This window comes from Labrus mixtus, chromosome 19 (genome assembly GCF_963584025.1).
Source record: "Labrus mixtus chromosome 19, fLabMix1.1, whole genome shotgun sequence".
NCBI classification, from domain to species: domain Eukaryota; kingdom Metazoa; phylum Chordata; class Actinopteri; order Labriformes; family Labridae; genus Labrus; species Labrus mixtus.
The window spans coordinates 20,412,294-20,430,280 of record NC_083630.1 but is presented as its reverse complement, the minus strand read 5'-3'; the positions used below and the strand labels follow the sequence as shown (position 1 = coordinate 20,430,280).

At 41.4% G+C, this 17,987-nt stretch overlaps 3 protein-coding genes across 5 annotated transcripts; all 3 read right to left on the bottom strand.

Annotated features, from left to right (window-relative positions):
- Positions 1 to 1,930: 1,930 nt before the first annotated feature.
- On the bottom strand, positions 1,931 to 8,819 carry and1 (actinodin1). 3 transcript variants are annotated; one of them, XM_061064543.1, is made up of 7 exons: positions 8,685 to 8,819; positions 8,138 to 8,234; positions 6,313 to 6,357; positions 5,491 to 5,636; positions 4,148 to 4,558; positions 3,546 to 3,800; positions 1,931 to 3,417 (listed from the first exon to the last, which is right to left on the bottom strand). In XM_061064543.1, exons 2-7 carry the CDS (start codon positions 8,208 to 8,210, stop codon positions 2,386 to 2,388), a joined length of 1,962 nt encoding a protein of 653 aa, XP_060920526.1. In that variant the 5' UTR covers positions 8,211 to 8,234; positions 8,685 to 8,819; the 3' UTR covers positions 1,931 to 2,385. The 3 variants fall into 3 exon arrangements, with proteins under 3 accessions (XP_060920526.1, XP_060920528.1, XP_060920527.1); XM_061064545.1 differs by having other exon boundaries at positions 5,491 to 5,633; XM_061064544.1 differs by having other exon boundaries at positions 8,138 to 8,231; positions 8,685 to 8,813.
- A 1,634-nt stretch (positions 8,820 to 10,453) lies between these two features.
- cops9 (COP9 signalosome subunit 9) lies at positions 10,454 to 15,240 on the bottom strand. Its single transcript, XM_061064672.1, has 3 exons — positions 15,070 to 15,240; positions 14,566 to 14,638; positions 10,454 to 10,681 (listed from the first exon to the last, which is right to left on the bottom strand). The coding sequence occupies exons 1-3, from the start codon at positions 15,130 to 15,132 to the stop codon at positions 10,644 to 10,646; spliced, it is 174 nt and encodes a 57-aa protein (XP_060920655.1). The 5' UTR covers positions 15,133 to 15,240; the 3' UTR covers positions 10,454 to 10,643.
- A 617-nt stretch (positions 15,241 to 15,857) lies between these two features.
- On the bottom strand, positions 15,858 to 17,470 carry otos (otospiralin). Its single transcript, XM_061064680.1, has 4 exons — positions 17,392 to 17,470; positions 17,146 to 17,211; positions 16,681 to 16,704; positions 15,858 to 16,359 (listed from the first exon to the last, which is right to left on the bottom strand). Exons 2-4 carry the CDS (start codon positions 17,201 to 17,203, stop codon positions 16,172 to 16,174), a joined length of 270 nt encoding a protein of 89 aa, XP_060920663.1. The 5' UTR covers positions 17,204 to 17,211; positions 17,392 to 17,470; the 3' UTR covers positions 15,858 to 16,171.
- Between the last annotated feature and the right edge of the window lie 517 nt (positions 17,471 to 17,987).

Genomic DNA, 17,987 nt, shown 5'->3' with positions numbered 1-17,987 from the left:
CGCAGTCAGTTAAGTTACAACTGCACACAATATTTTGTTGTACAATTAACTAAAAAAATCCCAACACCTAAAATATTGTTAATCATATACTTTGAGAGCAACCAAATAATCAGAAACTACTTTAATTGTTTGGTGTTTTACTCCCTTTAATATTTAAAACTAATGTTGTGTAGATTTTACAAACTTTGTATAAATGACTTAATTAAAAAATATCTATCTAAAAAAAAGATGCTTTTCAAACGTAATCTAAAGATATTTATAGGATACAATTTACAACACAATGTACATTAGTTAAATCTTAAAGTAGAACAATGAGAGTCTAACATCTCTGAGACCTGTCTGTTGTTTTTGTTTAACTATCAAATCTCTCTCTCTCTCTTTTCAAATAACATGCTTCACATTCGCTCTGGTGAATCATTTTTAAAATAGCTTCTCTTGAAGTATCACAGCACTACAGAGCTTCCCTATGGACCAGGCCCTATGGCTGCAGAAGCTAAAGTGTCTTTATTTTGGATCGATACAGTCAAGTCTCTGCTCTTTGTGGCCCCAACACCTCATGCTGTGTGTGTGTCTGGAGACTGAGAGAGAGAAGCAGCAAAAGAAATCCCTTTTTAAAAAACAGGCTTTACTGCTCATCTGTAAAGGTTCAAGTGTTGTTTGAGGGTTTCTAACAAACCAAACAAACAAAAACACATTTTTTATGATTTTAAAAATGAGAAATGAAAGTTTTTGGGAGATACAGGAAGAACTCGACTGCGGAAAGTATACTGACACGTAACATTATAAAGAAAAAAAGGTTTATCACAGGTAAAAGTATAGAGTATGTTACTCAGTAATGCAAACACAATTCCATACACTACTAATGAATATAGCAAATACATAAAGAGAACAACCATAAAACAGTATCAGATTCAATAATCAGGTGTTCAATTGACGATATTTGGTTTTCTATCCATAGGTGTTGCTTGGAGGCACAGGCGCTGCAGTGTGTCCCCCAGGATTGTGACATGCTGTGACACAAAAAACACTAAAAACTAGGAGTGACAGCTACATTTGGAGGGCTGCAGCTGTAACCAGCGGTTAGCTATGAAGAACTCCCCTTGATTTTTACAGTCTGACTACAATGTCTACAATTCACTTAGCAGACGCTTTTATCCAAAGCGATGTACATCAGAGAGTGAGACACTAATCCATTCATACACCACCACCATCGGGGTTAAGTGTCTTGCCCAAGGACACATCGGATCGAACCCTCGACCTTCCGGTTGAGAGGCGACGACTCTACCAACTGTGCCACAGCCGCCCTTGACTGGCAACTTCAGAAGGGAAAATGGAGTTTTCAAAAGTTTCAAAACAAAGTTTAAAAGTCAAATTGTAGGCTGCACTCGCCAGCAGATATATCTTAAAATAACCCTAACACAAGTCATTTGAAAATATGATTAGTTCTTTAAAATTCAACATGTCAATATACTTTTCCCCCCAGAAAATTTTAAATAATTATTTTTGGGAGCTCAAGAATTCTGTCTCAACACTTCAAACTCATGAAATTTGCATACGCCTTCGATGTCCTTTGTTTATTGGTAATAAGTCAATATTACTCAAATTAGCAAACCTGCAAGGGCACACCTTTGTAGCATCAGCACTGTAGTAAGGACGTTGTGACCTTTTGCTTTGAGCTCAGAGCTCTACTGAAGCACAGTCTCATAGAGCTGCTGGCTAGCTGTAGATTCTAAGTACTGTTTAATGTGTTGTCTGTACATTTCTGGTCTTTACAGTAGTATAAAGCTATCGACTAACTTTTAATGATTTTCCATAAAAAGCTGTGCAAAGACATACAAATGTCTGCTTTCTGAGTCAGATGTCCCATGTTGCTTTGGTGGACTCGTACGGTTGAGTCTAATGCCAGGATTCAGTAAAACACAAAAAAACACATCTTTCAAGAGCTTTTTATTCGAACATTCAAAATGAAAAAAAAAAAATCTTTACATAAACCATCAGACAAAAAGCAACAAACAAAATAAAAAAAATGTGAGCTGCATAGATACAGAAGCAAGCTGGGCATTTAAAAAAGTCAGAATGCATTAGAGTGTTTTTTTTTTTTAGAAAGGTGAGGTTGAAACTGGAAAAGCAACAAGTCTAAAGCAACTATAAAAAAAGATGAAAACACTGCGGGAACACACTCTGCTTTTTGCACATTCTCCGACAGCTGGAAGCTATGTGTGGATGTACATGCATGTGCTTGCTCATTGGGTCCATAGGCTTCTCTTAGTGTCCCATATCAGGTCCAGGCAAGACCTACTGCTTGTCGCGATCAAGGGCTAAGCTGCAAGAACGCACGGGACTGTGTAGTCATGTCCATTTGCATGCATGTGTATGTTAGCACGTCTATTTGTTGCGGTAGTCGTCTGCGTAGGCTCTGTGATCCTCCTGCTCTGGGAACTGGTCTCCGTAGCGCCTCAATATGTCCTGGAGGCTCATACCCTGTGAGAGGGGCTGGTAAGACATGTGAGGTTCCTCCTGGCCGCTCTGGAAGGGCTCGGCCTCGTACGGGTCCTGTTCCTGCTGCTCATGTTGCTGCTCTGCTGCCCCCTGGCGTTGGTCCTCCTCAGCGTAATGCTCGGGCTGGGCGACGGCGTGCGACTGCTCCGGCACGACGCGACGCAGGCGGCAGTCGGGGTCGTGTTCGGGGTCACAGTGCGGGTTGGTCGGCTCCAGGACGCCGCTTCGGGAGCCGTCGGCGTTCAGGTGGGGTTCGTAGGCTTCGGCGGAAAATGCGATTTGGCGGTGAACCCCGGAGCGAGGGTTGCTGGGCTTCACGGGAAAGCAATCGCGATCGTAGCCGATGAAGCAGTCGTAGCCCTCCTGGGTCTTACCTGGGGGGCCCAGAGGGTGGCGCTCCTCCCGGGCGGGCTCTTCATAATTGGGATTGGAAAAAGGATACTGCTGCCTGGGGGGGGTGGGATGACCACGGCGATGCATGGCGGCCGCGGCCTCACGGATCGCAGCGAAAGGATCATTGGGGTTGGACTCTGGAGCGGCCTCCATGCGGGGAGCGGCCTCCATGCGGGGAGCATACGGGTCGCTTGCCTGAGCTTGGGCCATGAATCGGCGCAGAAGTGCATAGGGGTCGTTTGCTGGAGGAGAAGCTGGGGCGCTAGGTTGACGATACATAGCATAAGGATCTGAAACTCTGTTAGCATTAGCATAAGCGTCCCTAAACATAGCGTACGGGTCGTGGTTCTGCTCTGCAGGAGACGGGGCAGCACGAATGGCAGCAGCCTCCTCCCTCTCCTCAGATTTGTATGACTCAGGTGGAGAGGCAAATCTGGTGGCTGAAAGGGGGTTGCAGCCTTCCTCGAAAAGAGGGTTGCAGGATCCAGGACCAGCAGGGGCAGGGGGGTTAGGGGCCCGCTGTGCCTGGAAGACAAGTCGTCATTATTAAGGCATGAGAGCACATTATAATGTGAAGGTACTGAAGGCAGATGTTAAAAATCTAATGGACTGAAATAAAAAAAAATGCATTGCAGTGATAAAATAAAGCATACCACAAGGGAGGCAGAGTAGGCGCAGAGGGGGTCACGGGCTGGATCACAGTTGGGGTACTGCAGGTAGAGACCAGAGGGGGCTTTCTGCACCAGCTTGGCTTTGCATTTAGGGTCTTTGCTGGGGTCACAGCCAAGGTGAGCGTAGGAGGGCGGCGGTCCAGCAGAGGGTGCATAACCTTGGGCCGCCCTCAGGTGGTACTGCAGACACTCCACGTCTTCAGAGGAACAGATACGCAGGAGTTCAGCCTTCTGCTCCTGATGTGGGAAATACAGACAGACTTGGTACCTTGGTGCCATAGTGTTCAGAGGAACTATTCTACCTCACAGTAATCCTAGAATCTTTAAAAAATAAATGTCACATCGTGTAGCATCCTTTGATTCATTTGTAAGGACAAAGGTTTTTGAAAGAATCTACAAATTAAGACGAAAATAAGTTTAATTTAACGTTGTCTTCAGGCCTTCATTTTTAGTATTGACGCTGCCAAAGTGTGTTCTTTACCTAATATACTTTTACATCATGTGTTTTTTTTTTTAATTAATTGAATATTTAAGTCTAAAGTGGACTTTAAAATTACATTTTAAAAAAGTGTCTGAAAGCATACCTTGGAAAGGAAAGGCACTGCGGATGGAGAGTAGTAGTGAAACCCTGACTGTGGGTCCTTGGCTTGAGCAGACCTGACGTAGAGAGGTGCAGGGGCCTTCACTGGAGCTGGAGCTGGGGCGGCGTCTGGGATCACCAGGGGCAGGTAGGGGCTCTTGCCCTGGACCAAAGCAGCATACAGACAGTAGGGGTCCTTGGTGGGATCACAGGTTTTTACTGGCGCGGGCTTGGGGGGTTCCGGTTTCGGTTTGGGCCTGCTGGTGTAGGAAGCCACACAGTTGGGGTCATCGGAATCAGAGCAGGACTTGTACACCTCCCCCAGATGGCGCAGGTAGGCTTTGTAGGAGCGACGTCCCTCAGCGCGGTTCTTGTTCTGGAGGTAAGCCAAGTAGATGCGGTCCATCTCCTGAACCTGGGAGAGGAGGAAGAGGAGGAGGAGGAGGAAGGAGGAGGAGGAGGAGGAGGAAGGAGGAGGAGGAGGAGGAAGGAAGGAGGAAGGATGAGGAGGAGGAGGAGGGAGGAAGAAGGAGGAGGAGGAGGAAGGAAGGAGGAAGGATGAGGAGGAGGAAGGAGGAGGAGGAGGAAGGAAGGAGGAAGGATGAGGAGGAGGAGGAGGGAGGAGGAAGGAGGAAGGAGGAAGGAGGAAGGATGAGGAAGGAGGAAGGAGGAGGAGGAGGAAGGAGGAGGAGGAGGAGGAAGGATGAGGAGGAAGGAGGAGGAGGAGGAGGAGGAGGAGGAAGGATGAGGAGGAAGGAGGAGGAGGAGGAGGAGGAGGAGGAAGGATGAGGAGGAAGGAGGAGGAGGAAGGAGGAGGAAGGATGAGGAAGGGGGAGGAGGAGGAGGAGGATGAGGAGGAGGAGGAAGGAGGAGGAAGGAGGAGGAAGGAGGAGGAAGGAGGAGGAGGAGGAGGAAGGATGAGGAGGAAGGAGAAAGGAGGAGGAGGAGGAGGGAGGAGGAAGGAGGAAGGAGGAGGAGGAGGAGGAAGGATGAGGAAGGAGGAGGAGGAGGAGGAGGAGGGAGGAGGAGGAGGAGGAAGAGGAGGGAGGAGGGAGGAGGAGGAAGGAGAAGGAGGAGGGAGGAGGAGGAGGAGGAAGGAGAAGGAGGAGGGAGGAGGAGGGAGGAAGGAGGAGGAAGGAGAACTTTTTCAGAAATGATTGAAAACTGCACATGGTTTTTGTTACTTATATTTACAGTATATATTAGTCACCTGCAAAGTTTCTTAACTTCACATATTAAAATTCTTTACTGTTTTGCATTTATTCATAATCTTTAAACATCTAATCACTGTTCTTCTGTCTTCCTAAACTGCCTTGTCTTCCCCTCTGTATTTGTGTGTTCACTTACTGCCTCCGTATTTCCATTTTCAGTGAAGAACTTGTACCATCCCCAGAAGTCGGAGTGCTGTTTGTACCAGCTGATGTTCCTGCGGTTGCGGCTCAGCCTCCTGTGTAACTCTACAGCAGCCGAGCTCTCCTGAATATTCTCTCCTGCTGAGATAAAAAAATAAAAATAAAGAAATAGCACAGCTGATCCTAAGGCTTCAGCGCTCACTTGGACATCAAATTCTATTTCATGACTTTGAAAGTTCACAACAAGATATTCAAGGTCTTAAACTTGTTTACCAAGGGTTGGGCGTCATTAAGCCATAATTGTTGTTACTTGTCGACCGTGTGATGATGGATACTTAATGTGATATAGCAGTGAGTCTGGTAAGTGCTGATGATGAGGTGAAGTGTGGCGATAAATCAAGGTGTTACTCTTCAATCTAAAAGTACCACCTTGGACTCATATTTCAAGAACTATTATCCCCGGGAACTTGCAGCTTAATACTTTGAATTAAAGAACTGATTCGAGCCGGGTCGTCCACTTTGAGGACTATCGTCTCTGTACACAGGGCGCCACCTAACCGCTAGGCTATCTGCACCCCACAGTAGCGAAGTTAACATCCAGAATATGCTGTTATATTTAAAATCTGGACATACGTTACATCCATTATCGCTTTCTAGACGACCAACTCAAAGCAGTGTTACGACATCAACAGTTTGAAACTATTTATAACTTACCACAGCAGCAGACTAAAAACAATTTAACAGCAGTTGATCTGTAAAGAACTGCATTGTGAATAAGGTGAATGTGTATGCAACACGATAAAGTTCACATATTTACCATCTCCCTTCTGCTTCTTCACAACTGGTCCCGCAGACAGAAATGCTAGAAATAAAGAGAAAAAGAAAAACAGATTTAAATCCAAAAACTTCTATAAGTGTTTTTTTTAAATGTGCCTTTAATATATAAATGACAATAAATGACATTAAAGCTCAAATAATTCCTGCGGATATTGTTCCTTAAGTAGGGCGGGGGTAATTGGCTCTGCCTGAAGCTCTGGCGACTGCAGCTCTTTGTAGATTTTATAGGTGAGCCTTTAACTTTGCGCCCCATGCTGCGCCTCCAAAGAGCTGTGTTTGCACTCGTCTCATATGTGTTCGTATGTGCACTGTTTGACCCCATGCAGCGAAGGGAACAGCAGATTCAGCTTGGTGTTTCTTTCATCTCGGCGGGGAAAAGGTGTTAATGCCTTACAGAAGGAGAGGGGAAAAGGATGAAGAAGTGAACAGGTTTAAGAGAGAGAGAGATCCAGAGGGGGATAATTCAGGGTTATGTGACGCGTGACGGAGGTGGGAAAACACCAATCTCCTGATTAAAAAAAAAAAAAGAGTTGTGATAAGCTTTGATGGGAGTAATCAGGCAGATGTGGTGCGCACTGTAGCGTGGAAGGTCACAGATGACGGGTAACAAGCATGGATTTTGCAGAGGAAAGGAAACGGAATCAAAGAAGAAGTTGAAGGTGACCCGGGGTGATGGAGAGATGTCGAGGAGGAAGGGGAGGAAGAGGAGGGGGGGCTAAATGATGCTGTCTCAGTGGATCGGCTGTTTGTTTCTTTATGAGCCTGTAAAATACTGGCTGGCACATCTGGAAACAGCAGAGCTTTAAGAGGGCAGAGGAGGAGGTGATGCTGACAGGTACTAATTTTTTACAGGACCAGGAATGATGAAAGAAACTCCTCCCCCCCCCCCCCCCCCCCTTTTAACCATCAAGACGTGCGATTTCTAAAACCACCTTTAAAGGGAAGATAAGCTCTGCCCTGCTGTAAATATGCCAATCATGTGGAAACAGGTGGTGCAGCCGGTCTTTATGTTGAAGCTTTATAGATGATTTATGAAAACCACGGCCTGTGTTTGAGACACATTATGATAAAAAAAAAAAAAAGCTGCACAGTTGAGTTACAATCACTCTTAGCCAGCTTAGCGATGACAAGATCTTTGACCATGAACCGATGGAGGGCAGAAACCCTGAGCAGGCCGACTAACCCTTCCCCTGAAACCTTGCAGGCTGGATTACGCAGCTATAACTCAAATGCCTTATTATCTATTAAGAGGTTTAAAAAAAAAAAAAAGCGGAGTAACACTGAGGCTTCAGAGCAAACTGAAGAATGATATGCAGAATGTAGAAACACAGGCAGGAGGAGATAACACGTAAATGTTCAGTGCATATTTTAATGAAGGAAATGCTCTCTACTTCTAGTCCACTGTATTTTCATGGCACATACTTTATTTTTTAAATCCATACATTTCTGGAGAGTATGTAATAAGAAGCTTTGAAGATACAAATTGATTTTTACTTAACAAAAAAACCCACAACAAAAACATATGTCCATGTCCTAAAAATTGCCCTATGGCTTTAGGATTTTATCACAATATAATCCAGCTCTACAAGATCGAATTTAACCGTAAAGAAAATATAGACATCTACAGTCCACAACAAAAACTGTATTTTTTTTTTGATTTTTCATAATTACAATCAAAAGTCCACTGTTGAAAATCTGTGTTTTGCTTTTACTTAAATAAAGAAGTGATTGCATATGCTTTAATTTTACCATTGACTCCCTGCTACAGATGTTTGCAGATGTTCTGGTCCTCACTGTGTACTCACCAGGCAGCAGCATCAGGGCCAGCAGAGTGGCGACCATCACACCAGAGAAACTGGTTTTCCTCCTTCCAGCCATGACTTCACCTCCTCCTCTCTCCTGCTAAACACAGACACACGTTCAAAGTGATGCTTTCCTCTAGAAAACATTCAACACCATCACTTTTACACCTTAAAACTCCTCTTTTTAATCTCCAGATCCTCTTTTAATGTTCGCGTAAAGTCACATTTTTTGTAGCTCCAAATTCGAGGGGGGTTATTGCTACAATGATATGGTTAAATTTAAAGTTTTTCTCTGTACAGCTGCAGATTTAGTTGCAGATCTCAGAACAAAAGGCCACAAAGATGATTTGTAAGCAGCCAGAATTCTCCCTTTTGAAGACAAACTGCTTTTAAGGTGTTAAATTTGGTGACCTAAACAAACATGTTGCCACTTAGCTGCTGTCTCGTCATAAAAAAAAGACAAAACCAGATGTTGTTCAGGGCTCAAACTTGACTCCAGCCTGAACTTGGATCCCTGGAAAGTACCTAAAGTAAACATTAAGTCTCTTACCTGTGGTTATCTTATCAGCCTGTCTGTCTGTAGATCCAGATGTGGACTCAAATGAAGCCTGATGACTCGGCCCACCTGGACTCAAACACTAATTTTGTGTGAGTGTGTTTTTGTGTTCCTCTGCACCCTGTCCCTGTGGCCCTTCTGACAGACTGCTCTGACGGAGGGATCGGACGACGGTTTTAAACCGAACACACACACACACACACGCGCGCGTAACAAACACTCATTAACAGCCACACAGTAGAAACACATGTAGGGAAGCACCTGAGGGGGTCAAGGGCCACCGCAACGAGACGCCTGATTGGTTGGAAAACTTTCAGAAAGTTCTACCCAATTGGAGGAACCGTAATTAAAGACAGAAAAAGAGGGAAGGTGGGAGGGCTTGAAGCAGACATGGAGACGTGGAAAAAGGTACGGGACGTTGTCTTTTTGAAGTAAACAAACTTCACAATTTATTCTAAATATTTTATGTCATGTTTAAGGGTTAGAGTCAGAGTTTAAATCGTGTTTTTTTAAATGCAATAATCCTCCAAAACGTGTAAAACAATAGAGAACAAAACATCATTAGAGAGCAGACATGAGGATATAATGAAGGGGGGCTGAGGTGCCACATAAGCACTTCTCAGAGACCCTCAGTGACGCCTAAACCACAGCTTCACACATGCAGGGGACAGCTGGTCTACACATGAGGAATTTGTTAATCTACAGTTTCCTCCTCACTTTAACTGTGTTCAGGCATGCCAGCCTGCTAAGACACATACACAAGCCTTTTTTTTTTTTTTAAGGGTCTCTGTAAAGCCTGTATAGCTGCAATGTGTGATGCAATATCAGCACATATGACTGGATCAGCACTCAGGAGTCTTATGAGGTTTGAGTCCAGACCGGCTTCTGAGCGGGTTTTATTAGTTCATGCAGAGAAAAAGGTCGGCTTTTTCATACCTGAAATGATTTAACTCAAATCATTCATGTTTATTGAGGACAAAATGAGTTTTTAATCAGAGTAGAGCTCAGCGAGAGGATGCATTCTTCCATTATCTTTGGAAAATAATCTCCCTTTGAACAACTCGTGCACGAGCTCGTTTAAGCACAGAGACTAAACTTCTTTGATTTTCCTATTTCAGAAAACTGAGACATATTTTCGAAGCACACTCATGGTGCTTTTTGTAATCTTGAGTCTGTTTGGGATTGGTCTCTTGATGGACTTAAGGGACTGATCTTTTTGTGTTTTTGCCTTTATTAAGTCTCTGGAGAGAGACAGGAAATGTTGGGAAGAGAGTGTGGGATGACATGCAGCAAAGGGGCGGAGGGCGGATTCAAACCCACAGCCGCTTGGATGAGGACAATAGCCCCTGTACATGAGGCACGCGCCATAACCGCTAGGCGATCAGACGCCCCGTCACAAGTGATTGCTAGTAGAGCTTTAACATTCGGCCTCTTTATGATCACTGACTGCATCTTTACTCTCTGGCTCAGACAATGATTTTACAGCCGGAGTCTAACACCTGAACAAGACCGCTTTATTTTTTAGTATTTCCACATTTTTTTGCAGCCCCCTTTTCCTGTCCCGTCCCGTCGTGAGCATTTAGCGGTCATGTTAACACTATATCTCGTATGTAATTAACGTTTGCTAACAGGTGTTTCGCAGAGCCAGCAAACCTGCAATCCAGCCAGGAGCAGATTCAAACACGACAGCGCCAAAACCATACTCATAATTTTCTCTGAAGCTGGAATGTGAGGGATCCTCAGAATTTAAAAAAAACACCTGGTTCACCAATGAAGACAGCTTTTTTTTTTTATTTATTGTACAAAAGAGGGGAAAAAAAAGGCTTTATTAAAGTGTGGTGGTGTGGGACATGTTGGGGATATAAATAAGACAGAAGCTGTGGTCAGAATGAGCACGATTTCATTTTCTTATCGACACGTTCACAGTGAAGCGCAGGTGTTCGGGTGATGTCGTCACTGCAGGTCGTCGTCGTCGAACAGATCCTCAAAGTCTGCAGGTAGAAAAAAAAAGAGAAAGACACAAAAAGGAGAGCAGGGTTAGAAGAAGTCACGCTGTTTTATCAACTATAACATCCTTACCTGTGAATTATGTTTTGGGCACTTATCTGCAGCTTTTATTTTGTTAACTTTTTTAAGTTTACTTATTAGATGCACTGCAAAAATGAAGCCACATATACGAGTAATACGACACTTAGCATGTGCTGGACGACTAAACATATAGCGGCTTGTCTCTAAGCTTCACCTGACGAGTAAAAGAAAGTGTTCCCCCAGAAGAAAGATGCATTTTTAAACTCTACGCAGAGCTTCTTAAACAAAACAAGAGGTGCAAAATAATTTATCATTTTAAAACTGGATTTGTTGACATTTCTTTCAGAGCTTTTTGAGCTTACGAGTCAACACTGTATTTAGTTTGTAGTTTCATCTGCTGAAAGTGAATTAAAAAAAGTTGTCTTTTTTTAATTGATGCTACTTTGACCACTAACATCTTTGGCTTAAGTGCAGTTAGTTCCAATGTAAAATGTACTCTGACCTTGTGAGTCGTCTTTTGGAGACACATCCACCACGATCTAACTGTTGTGGAAAGTACCGAAATATTCCTCCAGGGTTTTTCAAACTAAAAGTGATTTGCAGCTGTAATTAAACACTATAAAGCATCACATGATGTCGGCTTTAATCATACTTATTTACACCAATCAGCTCAAAATGTCCACAGGCTGAACCTGTGTCAGCTCACCAGGCTTTGGGAACTCTTTTCTTTCATGTCTGTGTGGTTTCCAGGAACAAGACATTCCTGTGTTCAGCCTAATAAGGGACAGAGTGAGTCAAAAAAAAAGCCTTCCCCACGGCTACCCATAACCCCTTGCAACTGTGAACACTGTAAACAAGCCCCCTCCCCACCCCCCGACCCCAACGCTATACCTTCTTTTCACAACCTGCTCCAGAAAATGTATTTCACACCGATAAGTTGAGCTTTTTAAAAAGGCTTTAACATGATGGTGTCATGTCTGCGTCAGGTCAGAGAAAACCTGAAGTATGGAAGACATAGTGCAGGCTTTTGTTTCACATCCCTTGACTTGAAGTAAAAACCTCATCATTGCAGTTTGCTGTTTTCTAAGCCGGCTTTTATCCACAGGGTAAATGTGTAACATGACCACAGCATTAGTTTGTTTGCTGTAAATTGTTTTTCAGCTCATCCACTGATGTGTTGATACGTAAAACACAAAAAGACAAAACACCAGTTGAATTATTTTCTTTTAAAAAGTGGCTTAAATGAAAATTTTGCAGATATTGGATCAATCACAGAAAGTAGATCTGCAAGCTCCACCACCAGTGTTTCAATCATTTCAAAGGGAATTAATCCAAGAACTTTAAAACCCACAGGATCTGTGTCCGCAGGCTGATCACGACCTGTCCAGGGTCTTTGTTAGTGTTTCCACTGCACACTTCATCGCGGTCTGTCCCTGAGTAACGTGTGTTTTTGTACGTTGTTCTCTTTACTCCTGAGTGAGCTCGTAGTTCTCCTGAGATTTTTCATCTTTACCGCACACACACAGATCCTGTTGGGTCTCAGCGTGAGGTTCAAATGTTTCTCGATCCTGAGGAAAGTTTCTGCAGCGAAAAGGGCTTAAGGTTGTAGAGTTCCTTTGAAGTGCTTCAGAAAAAACCACAACATTCTGTTTCTAATAAAACCTTTAAGTTGCATCATTCTGTTCACAAACTGTCTGTCAGTGTAACTCTGACTGAAACACAGCATTCAAACATTTTCAGTGGATTTCATTATTGTCATGAAGGGACCTGAGGGGACTCCCTGTTAGTGCCTCGAGCAAGTTTGTACCATTCATGAGATTTCACCAACTGACAGTTTCATAGTGTTTACAACCCAGGTGATCTAAAACCTGGGTCCACATGGTGTGTGTGTGTGTGTGTGTGTGTGTGTGTGTGTGTGTGTGTGTGTGTGTGTTTTTAAAGCAGCTGACTGGCGAGGTGTCCCGCTGAGTTTCAGTCTGACTGCAGCCATAAACTCTCTTTACCATCCTCCCTCTCTCTCTCCTCCTTTCCTCTTTCGTTCTCTTCTTTTTTTTAACAATCAGCTCTTTTTTTTTTTTTTCTAGGTCATGTGCTGCTGAGACAAAAATTGTTTTGGCCTGCAGCCGACGCTTCAAGACGGAAAACCGATTAGCCTGGTGCTTTTGTGCGTCCTGTGCGTGCGTGTTTACGTGTGTGAGGAACACATTCACTTGTGTTTACAGGGAAATAACTGGATAACTTTTGAGGGTTAATTAAAAGAAGGCATTGTGGTTTAAGCAAGAAAACAGGATAATGTGCTTCCACTAAAATTCAATTTTTAATGCAGATTGTTAATAAGCTGTTTCTCCCATTTATTCATATTTTTAAATACTGGAATATTCTGGGTGTTCCTAGTGATATAATGCCGCCACTTAAAAGATGTTTTATATGTGTTGGAACAGTTCTTTCATGTGTTTCAGCTTCCTGATCTCTTAAGTTATAGAATAGAATAAAGTAGAATTACTTTATTGATCCCAAACTGGGAAATTGTGGCGTTACAGCAGCAGGTTGTCCAAACACACAATATGAGTAAAAAACACAATATTAGCAAATTTAAACACAATATAATATTAAATACAAAGTACTAAAAAAATCAAAACTAAGAATGTGAATATATACAACCAGGATTTAAGTAAGCATTACTAGTCTTAAATAGGAAGATTAAATGTAAATGTGCAAAAACAGAGTAGTAAATGGACAGTACTGAAGTTAAAGTGCATGAGTGTAGACATATTATAAGCAGAAACTATACAATATAACATACCTCAAGAGAAAGCTTAACACGCAGGAGGTGAGGGTGAGTATTTTGTTGCTTCTTTTGTAGCATCATGCAACATGTCTTTACTCATACTGAATAGAGTCATGATACAAATAAAAGAATATAATCTATATTTATCTGCCGTGGTCTGCTGGGGGAGCAGCATTGGAGCTGGTGACACTAAGAGACTGGACAAACTCATTAAGAAGGCCTGCTCTGTGACAGGCTGCGAGCTGGACTCTTATGTAGTGGTGACAGAGAGGAGGACTCTGAACAAACTGTTCAAATCCATTATGGATAATCCTGATCACCCTCTGCACACCCTACTGGACAAACAGCGGAGCAGCTTCTCCAACAGACAGATACAAGAAATCTTTCTTACCATAACTCTGTACAACAGCTCACCTCATGCGAGCAGAGAACTGTCATCATGATAATATCTGTCTCTCCATACTCTAATCTGTTCTGCACATGTTACATTTACAAATTATCCCTGCACTCATGTTCACTTCATTTGTTTGTCTACTCACCGTTATATTGTATAGTTTCTGCTTATAACATGTCTACACTCATGCACTTTAACTTGTGTCAATACTGTCCATTTACTACTCTGTTTTTGCACATTTACATTTAATCTTCCATATTTAATCTTCCTATTTAAGACTAGTAATGCTTAGTTAAATCCTGGTTGTTTATATTCACATTCTTAGTTTTGATATTTTTAGTGCTTATTTACTTTGTATTTAATATTATATTGTGTTTAGATTTGCTAATATTGTGTTTTTTACTCATATTGTGTGTTTGGACAACCTGCTGCTGTAACGCCACAATGTCCTAGTTTGGGATCAATAAAGTAATTCTATTCTATTCTATTCTATTTTATTCTATTCTATTCTATAAAAACCTGTTGATGACACTTGTTTTTAGTTCAGCTTTTAAATACGTCAGAAAGATTTGTGTTTAAAAATATGAATCACATTTATTTAGAATGTATTTCATTTCTCATCCACTCTATATTGAGTCACTTAGATGTGAAATAAAGTAACTTACCATTAAAGAAATCAGAGTGAACTGCTTTCTCATTGGCTGCCAGGTCCATCAGCAGGCCGCTGCTGCCCCCTGCCTGTCAACACACAGCAGTGCAAACACACATCACTCACTGACACACAAACACACTACTATTAAATTCACAAACACATGGCATAATGATAATAACATTAAATACTTACCTTTTTAATGTAAAATAATCAGTAAATACACAAAATCCGGAAACAGGACCCTCTGCACATCCTGCACTCACTTGTGTCCTAAATATTTTTATTGTGTGTTTATCTTTATTAAATTTATATTGCATTAATCATACTTGAGCTTGTCTTTCTTGTTGTATTAAATGTAGTTGAGAGCACTGCCTTCATAATGTAATTTATAACTTGTTTTCTTAATGTTTACATTCTTCTTTCGTAGCATTGAGCTAGGCTAACTTTAGCTAACGTCAGCCTGCGTGTTGGGAGATTAAATCGACATTTTCTCTCCACATCTTCACACCAAACGTACCTCGTCCAGGTCCACGTAAGGTCCAGCTCCTTCAGGAAACATCTCGTCCACTGCAGGTTTCATTTTGTTTTGTCGGTTCGACAGTAATTACTTACAAAAATGTTGTTTGGGAGTCGCTGAAATAGATCGCTCACATAAACAAAACAACGGTGTCACACTCAAATGGGCCCGGCGGCTAACTCTTTACTGAAAGGTTCCGCACTTCTTCTTCTGCGGGGGATTATAAAAGGCCGTTGGTATCCAAAATGTTGCATTACTGCTTTCTACTGGTTTTAAATAAATGTACAATATTCTGACTACTATGAACTTGTGAAAAAATAACAAAAATAACTTTCTTTATCTTTATAGCCAAAATTCCGCCCAAAACTATAGAAGCATGTAGGCTGTTTCAAATACAGCATTTGTCTAACTATATTTTCAGTTTTAAGGTTTAATTAACCCCGAAACAACTCTCTTACCAACACTATAAAATCTATAAATATCAAATATAGTATCATAAATATAGTATAGCAAATTGTATATATAGAGAGATTATAAGGAACACAGGAAGTTAATTTAATTTAATAAATATTAATTATTGAGCTTATGTATATTATGTAATTTTATTTTTATTTTTTTGTGAAATAATTTGAACATTGTTTTTTGTTTATTGTATTTTCATGCTTTTCATTTTGTTTTGTATTTTTGATATGTTTGATTTTATTTTTGATATGTCTGAAATAAATTTAATCAATCAATCAATCAAAAACTATAAATTCAAGAAAAATACACAATACAGTATGACGTGATTGAGAATAATCATTTAATAATAAACATTTTATTATAATAATTAAAAAAAGGAGAACCATATCTTTTTAAAGACATTGCTTAAGTTGGCACATGTTTATTCATTCATGGCATATAGCAACATGATATTGTACAATTCCTCAAAGGGGCTACATCTGTTCTCTATATATGTTTGGCTAGCCTACAAACAGTATTACACTTGACACTCTATGCCTTAACTTCTTTCATTTAACGTCTGTTAAAATGTCCTCAACTCTTATTTAAATTGTGTACGGTATTAAAAGAACAAATTCTGAACAGCCGCCTTGCTGCTCTCTCAGTGCTCGTGTCCCGCGTTGCTCTCATACCCCAGGGTGTCCCCGAGGTGCTGGTGGGCAAAGAAGGCCCGGGCCAACTCGTTGATGTGGTTATAGGCACCGATGGATCTGAAGTATTCAACGTAGTTCCAGAAGTCAGAGGTGGAGTAAGGCCAGTAAGGGACAGCTGGAGGTTCATCATAAGGCACTAAAGATGGGCAGGACACAAACCGTTACCATGGTGATGTGGTCACACTTTGTGTTCATGTACCTTTCAGTAGGTATTAAACATTTTAATATGCAAAGTAACTAAAGCTCTCAGACAAATCTATAAATAGTAAAATATTTTCCTTTAGTATGCAGACGAGTGGAATTTAAAGAAAAGACTACATTCACAACTTTTCTGATATTTCAAGATTAAAATCAAAACAAATAAAGCAGAAAAGGAAATCTGACACTTTTATATGGAATATATTGTGTCAAAATATGTATGCATCTTATAAAAAGAGATGTTATTTATTTACTGTACCTCCTTCTGGGATGACTCTGGCCTCTGTGAGGAGGAGGAGGAAAGAGAAAAAAAAATTAACATTCCCAAACATTCCTGGGCTTTCCGAACACAAAGACGGGATTCAAGATCGGAAAACTGAGCTCTCTCCCAGAAGACTTCAGGATACCCTCCTCAAATATTATTTTTGACCAATCCTCACACACACACACACACACACACACACACACACACACACACACACACACACACACACACACACACTTGGACAGAGACCTCTTTGTGCACATGCAGTCACTAACAACAAATGATGTCTTTTAAATGTGACATTATCACATCGACGAGAATCATGACTAAAAAACAGACACAAGTATTAAAGCATGCATATACAGATTATGTAATATTTAATCATTACTGCATTTTTTTACCATAAAAATTAACTTAACTTGTCTTTAAGAAGAACATGTATTCTGTATAAAAACTCACCACTATGATGAACGGCAAAAAGGCAGAGGAGAACACCGAGCAAGACCAACAGCTTCATCTTTCCTCCTACAAGAACAACAAAGCCCACAATGCTTCAGGTTTCAATCCAATAAGCACAGTCACAGTACGTTCATGCAATATGTCATAGACATAAAATTCTTAAAATCTGTATTTGTCTAGCTATTAAAGAAATTGTTTGTTGAAAGTATTTATATAAAGATGACTGATTTTATTTTTATTTTTTACCTGTGAATGGTTTTTGTGAAGCCCTGCAGAGACGCTCTCCCTCCTGGTTCACTGTGACCTGTGGTGTGTGGCGAGGCTCAGTGTGGAAGAGCCGACGGACCTACACACACACACACCAAATGCAAACACACACTCATGCACACACACACACACACACACACACACACACACACACACACACACACACACACACACACACACACACACACACAGCTCACTGTGCAGGTTACACAGTTTCCAGAGAAATTCTTCCATGATTTTTCCAGCTGGCAAAAATGTGTTTCTGTGTTTTATTTCTGTTTTTATTGTGGATGCAGATTCAGTTATTACCCTCGGTTGCTTTAATTTATATATTTGCCTCGAATATTTGTTAGTTTTCTTTTAAAAAACTCAATTTCAGAAAGGGGGTCAGTGAAATACTTCAACCAACAATCTGTCCTCCACCTCATTAAGGACCGCTACTAATGATTGTTTTCATTACGTAAGACTTAGTGGGAGGATTCTTTTTGATGAATAGATGAATAGATATATGAATAGATAATGAAAAGATTAAAAGATCATCATAGATATCCAAATCCTGAAGTGATGCCTTTACA

Bases quoted from the DNA above. Each gene is read 5' to 3' on its own strand.
- and1 (XM_061064543.1), bottom strand. From the start codon at position 8,210: ATGGCTGGAAGGAGGAAAACCAGTTTCTCTGGTGTGATGGTCGCCACT. The intron at 6,358-8,137 runs GTGAGTACACAG...CTTTATTTCTAG, and splicing joins GGCCCTGATGCTGCTGCCTG to CATTTCTGTCTGCGGGACCA. The intron at 5,637-6,312 runs GTAAATATGTGA...TTTTTATCTCAG, and splicing joins GAAGAAGCAGAAGGGAGATG to CAGGAGAGAATATTCAGGAG.
- cops9 (XM_061064672.1), bottom strand. From the start codon at position 15,132: ATGAAACCTGCAGTGGACGAGATGTTTCCTGAAGGAGCTGGACCTTAC. The intron at 14,639-15,069 runs GTACGTTTGGTG...GTGTGTTGACAG, and splicing joins CTTACGTGGACCTGGACGAG to GCAGGGGGCAGCAGCGGCCT. The intron at 10,682-14,565 runs GTAAGTTACTTT...TTCTACCTGCAG, and splicing joins TCACTCTGATTTCTTTAATG to ACTTTGAGGATCTGTTCGAC.
- otos (XM_061064680.1), bottom strand. From the start codon at position 17,203: ATGAAGCTGTTGGTCTTGCTCGGTGTTCTCCTCTGCCTTTTTGCCGTT. The intron at 16,705-17,145 runs GTGAGTTTTTAT...TCCTCCTCACAG, and splicing joins TTTTGCCGTTCATCATAGTG to AGGCCAGAGTCATCCCAGAA. The intron at 16,360-16,680 runs GTACAGTAAATA...GCCCATCTTTAG, and splicing joins CAGAGTCATCCCAGAAGGAG to TGCCTTATGATGAACCTCCA.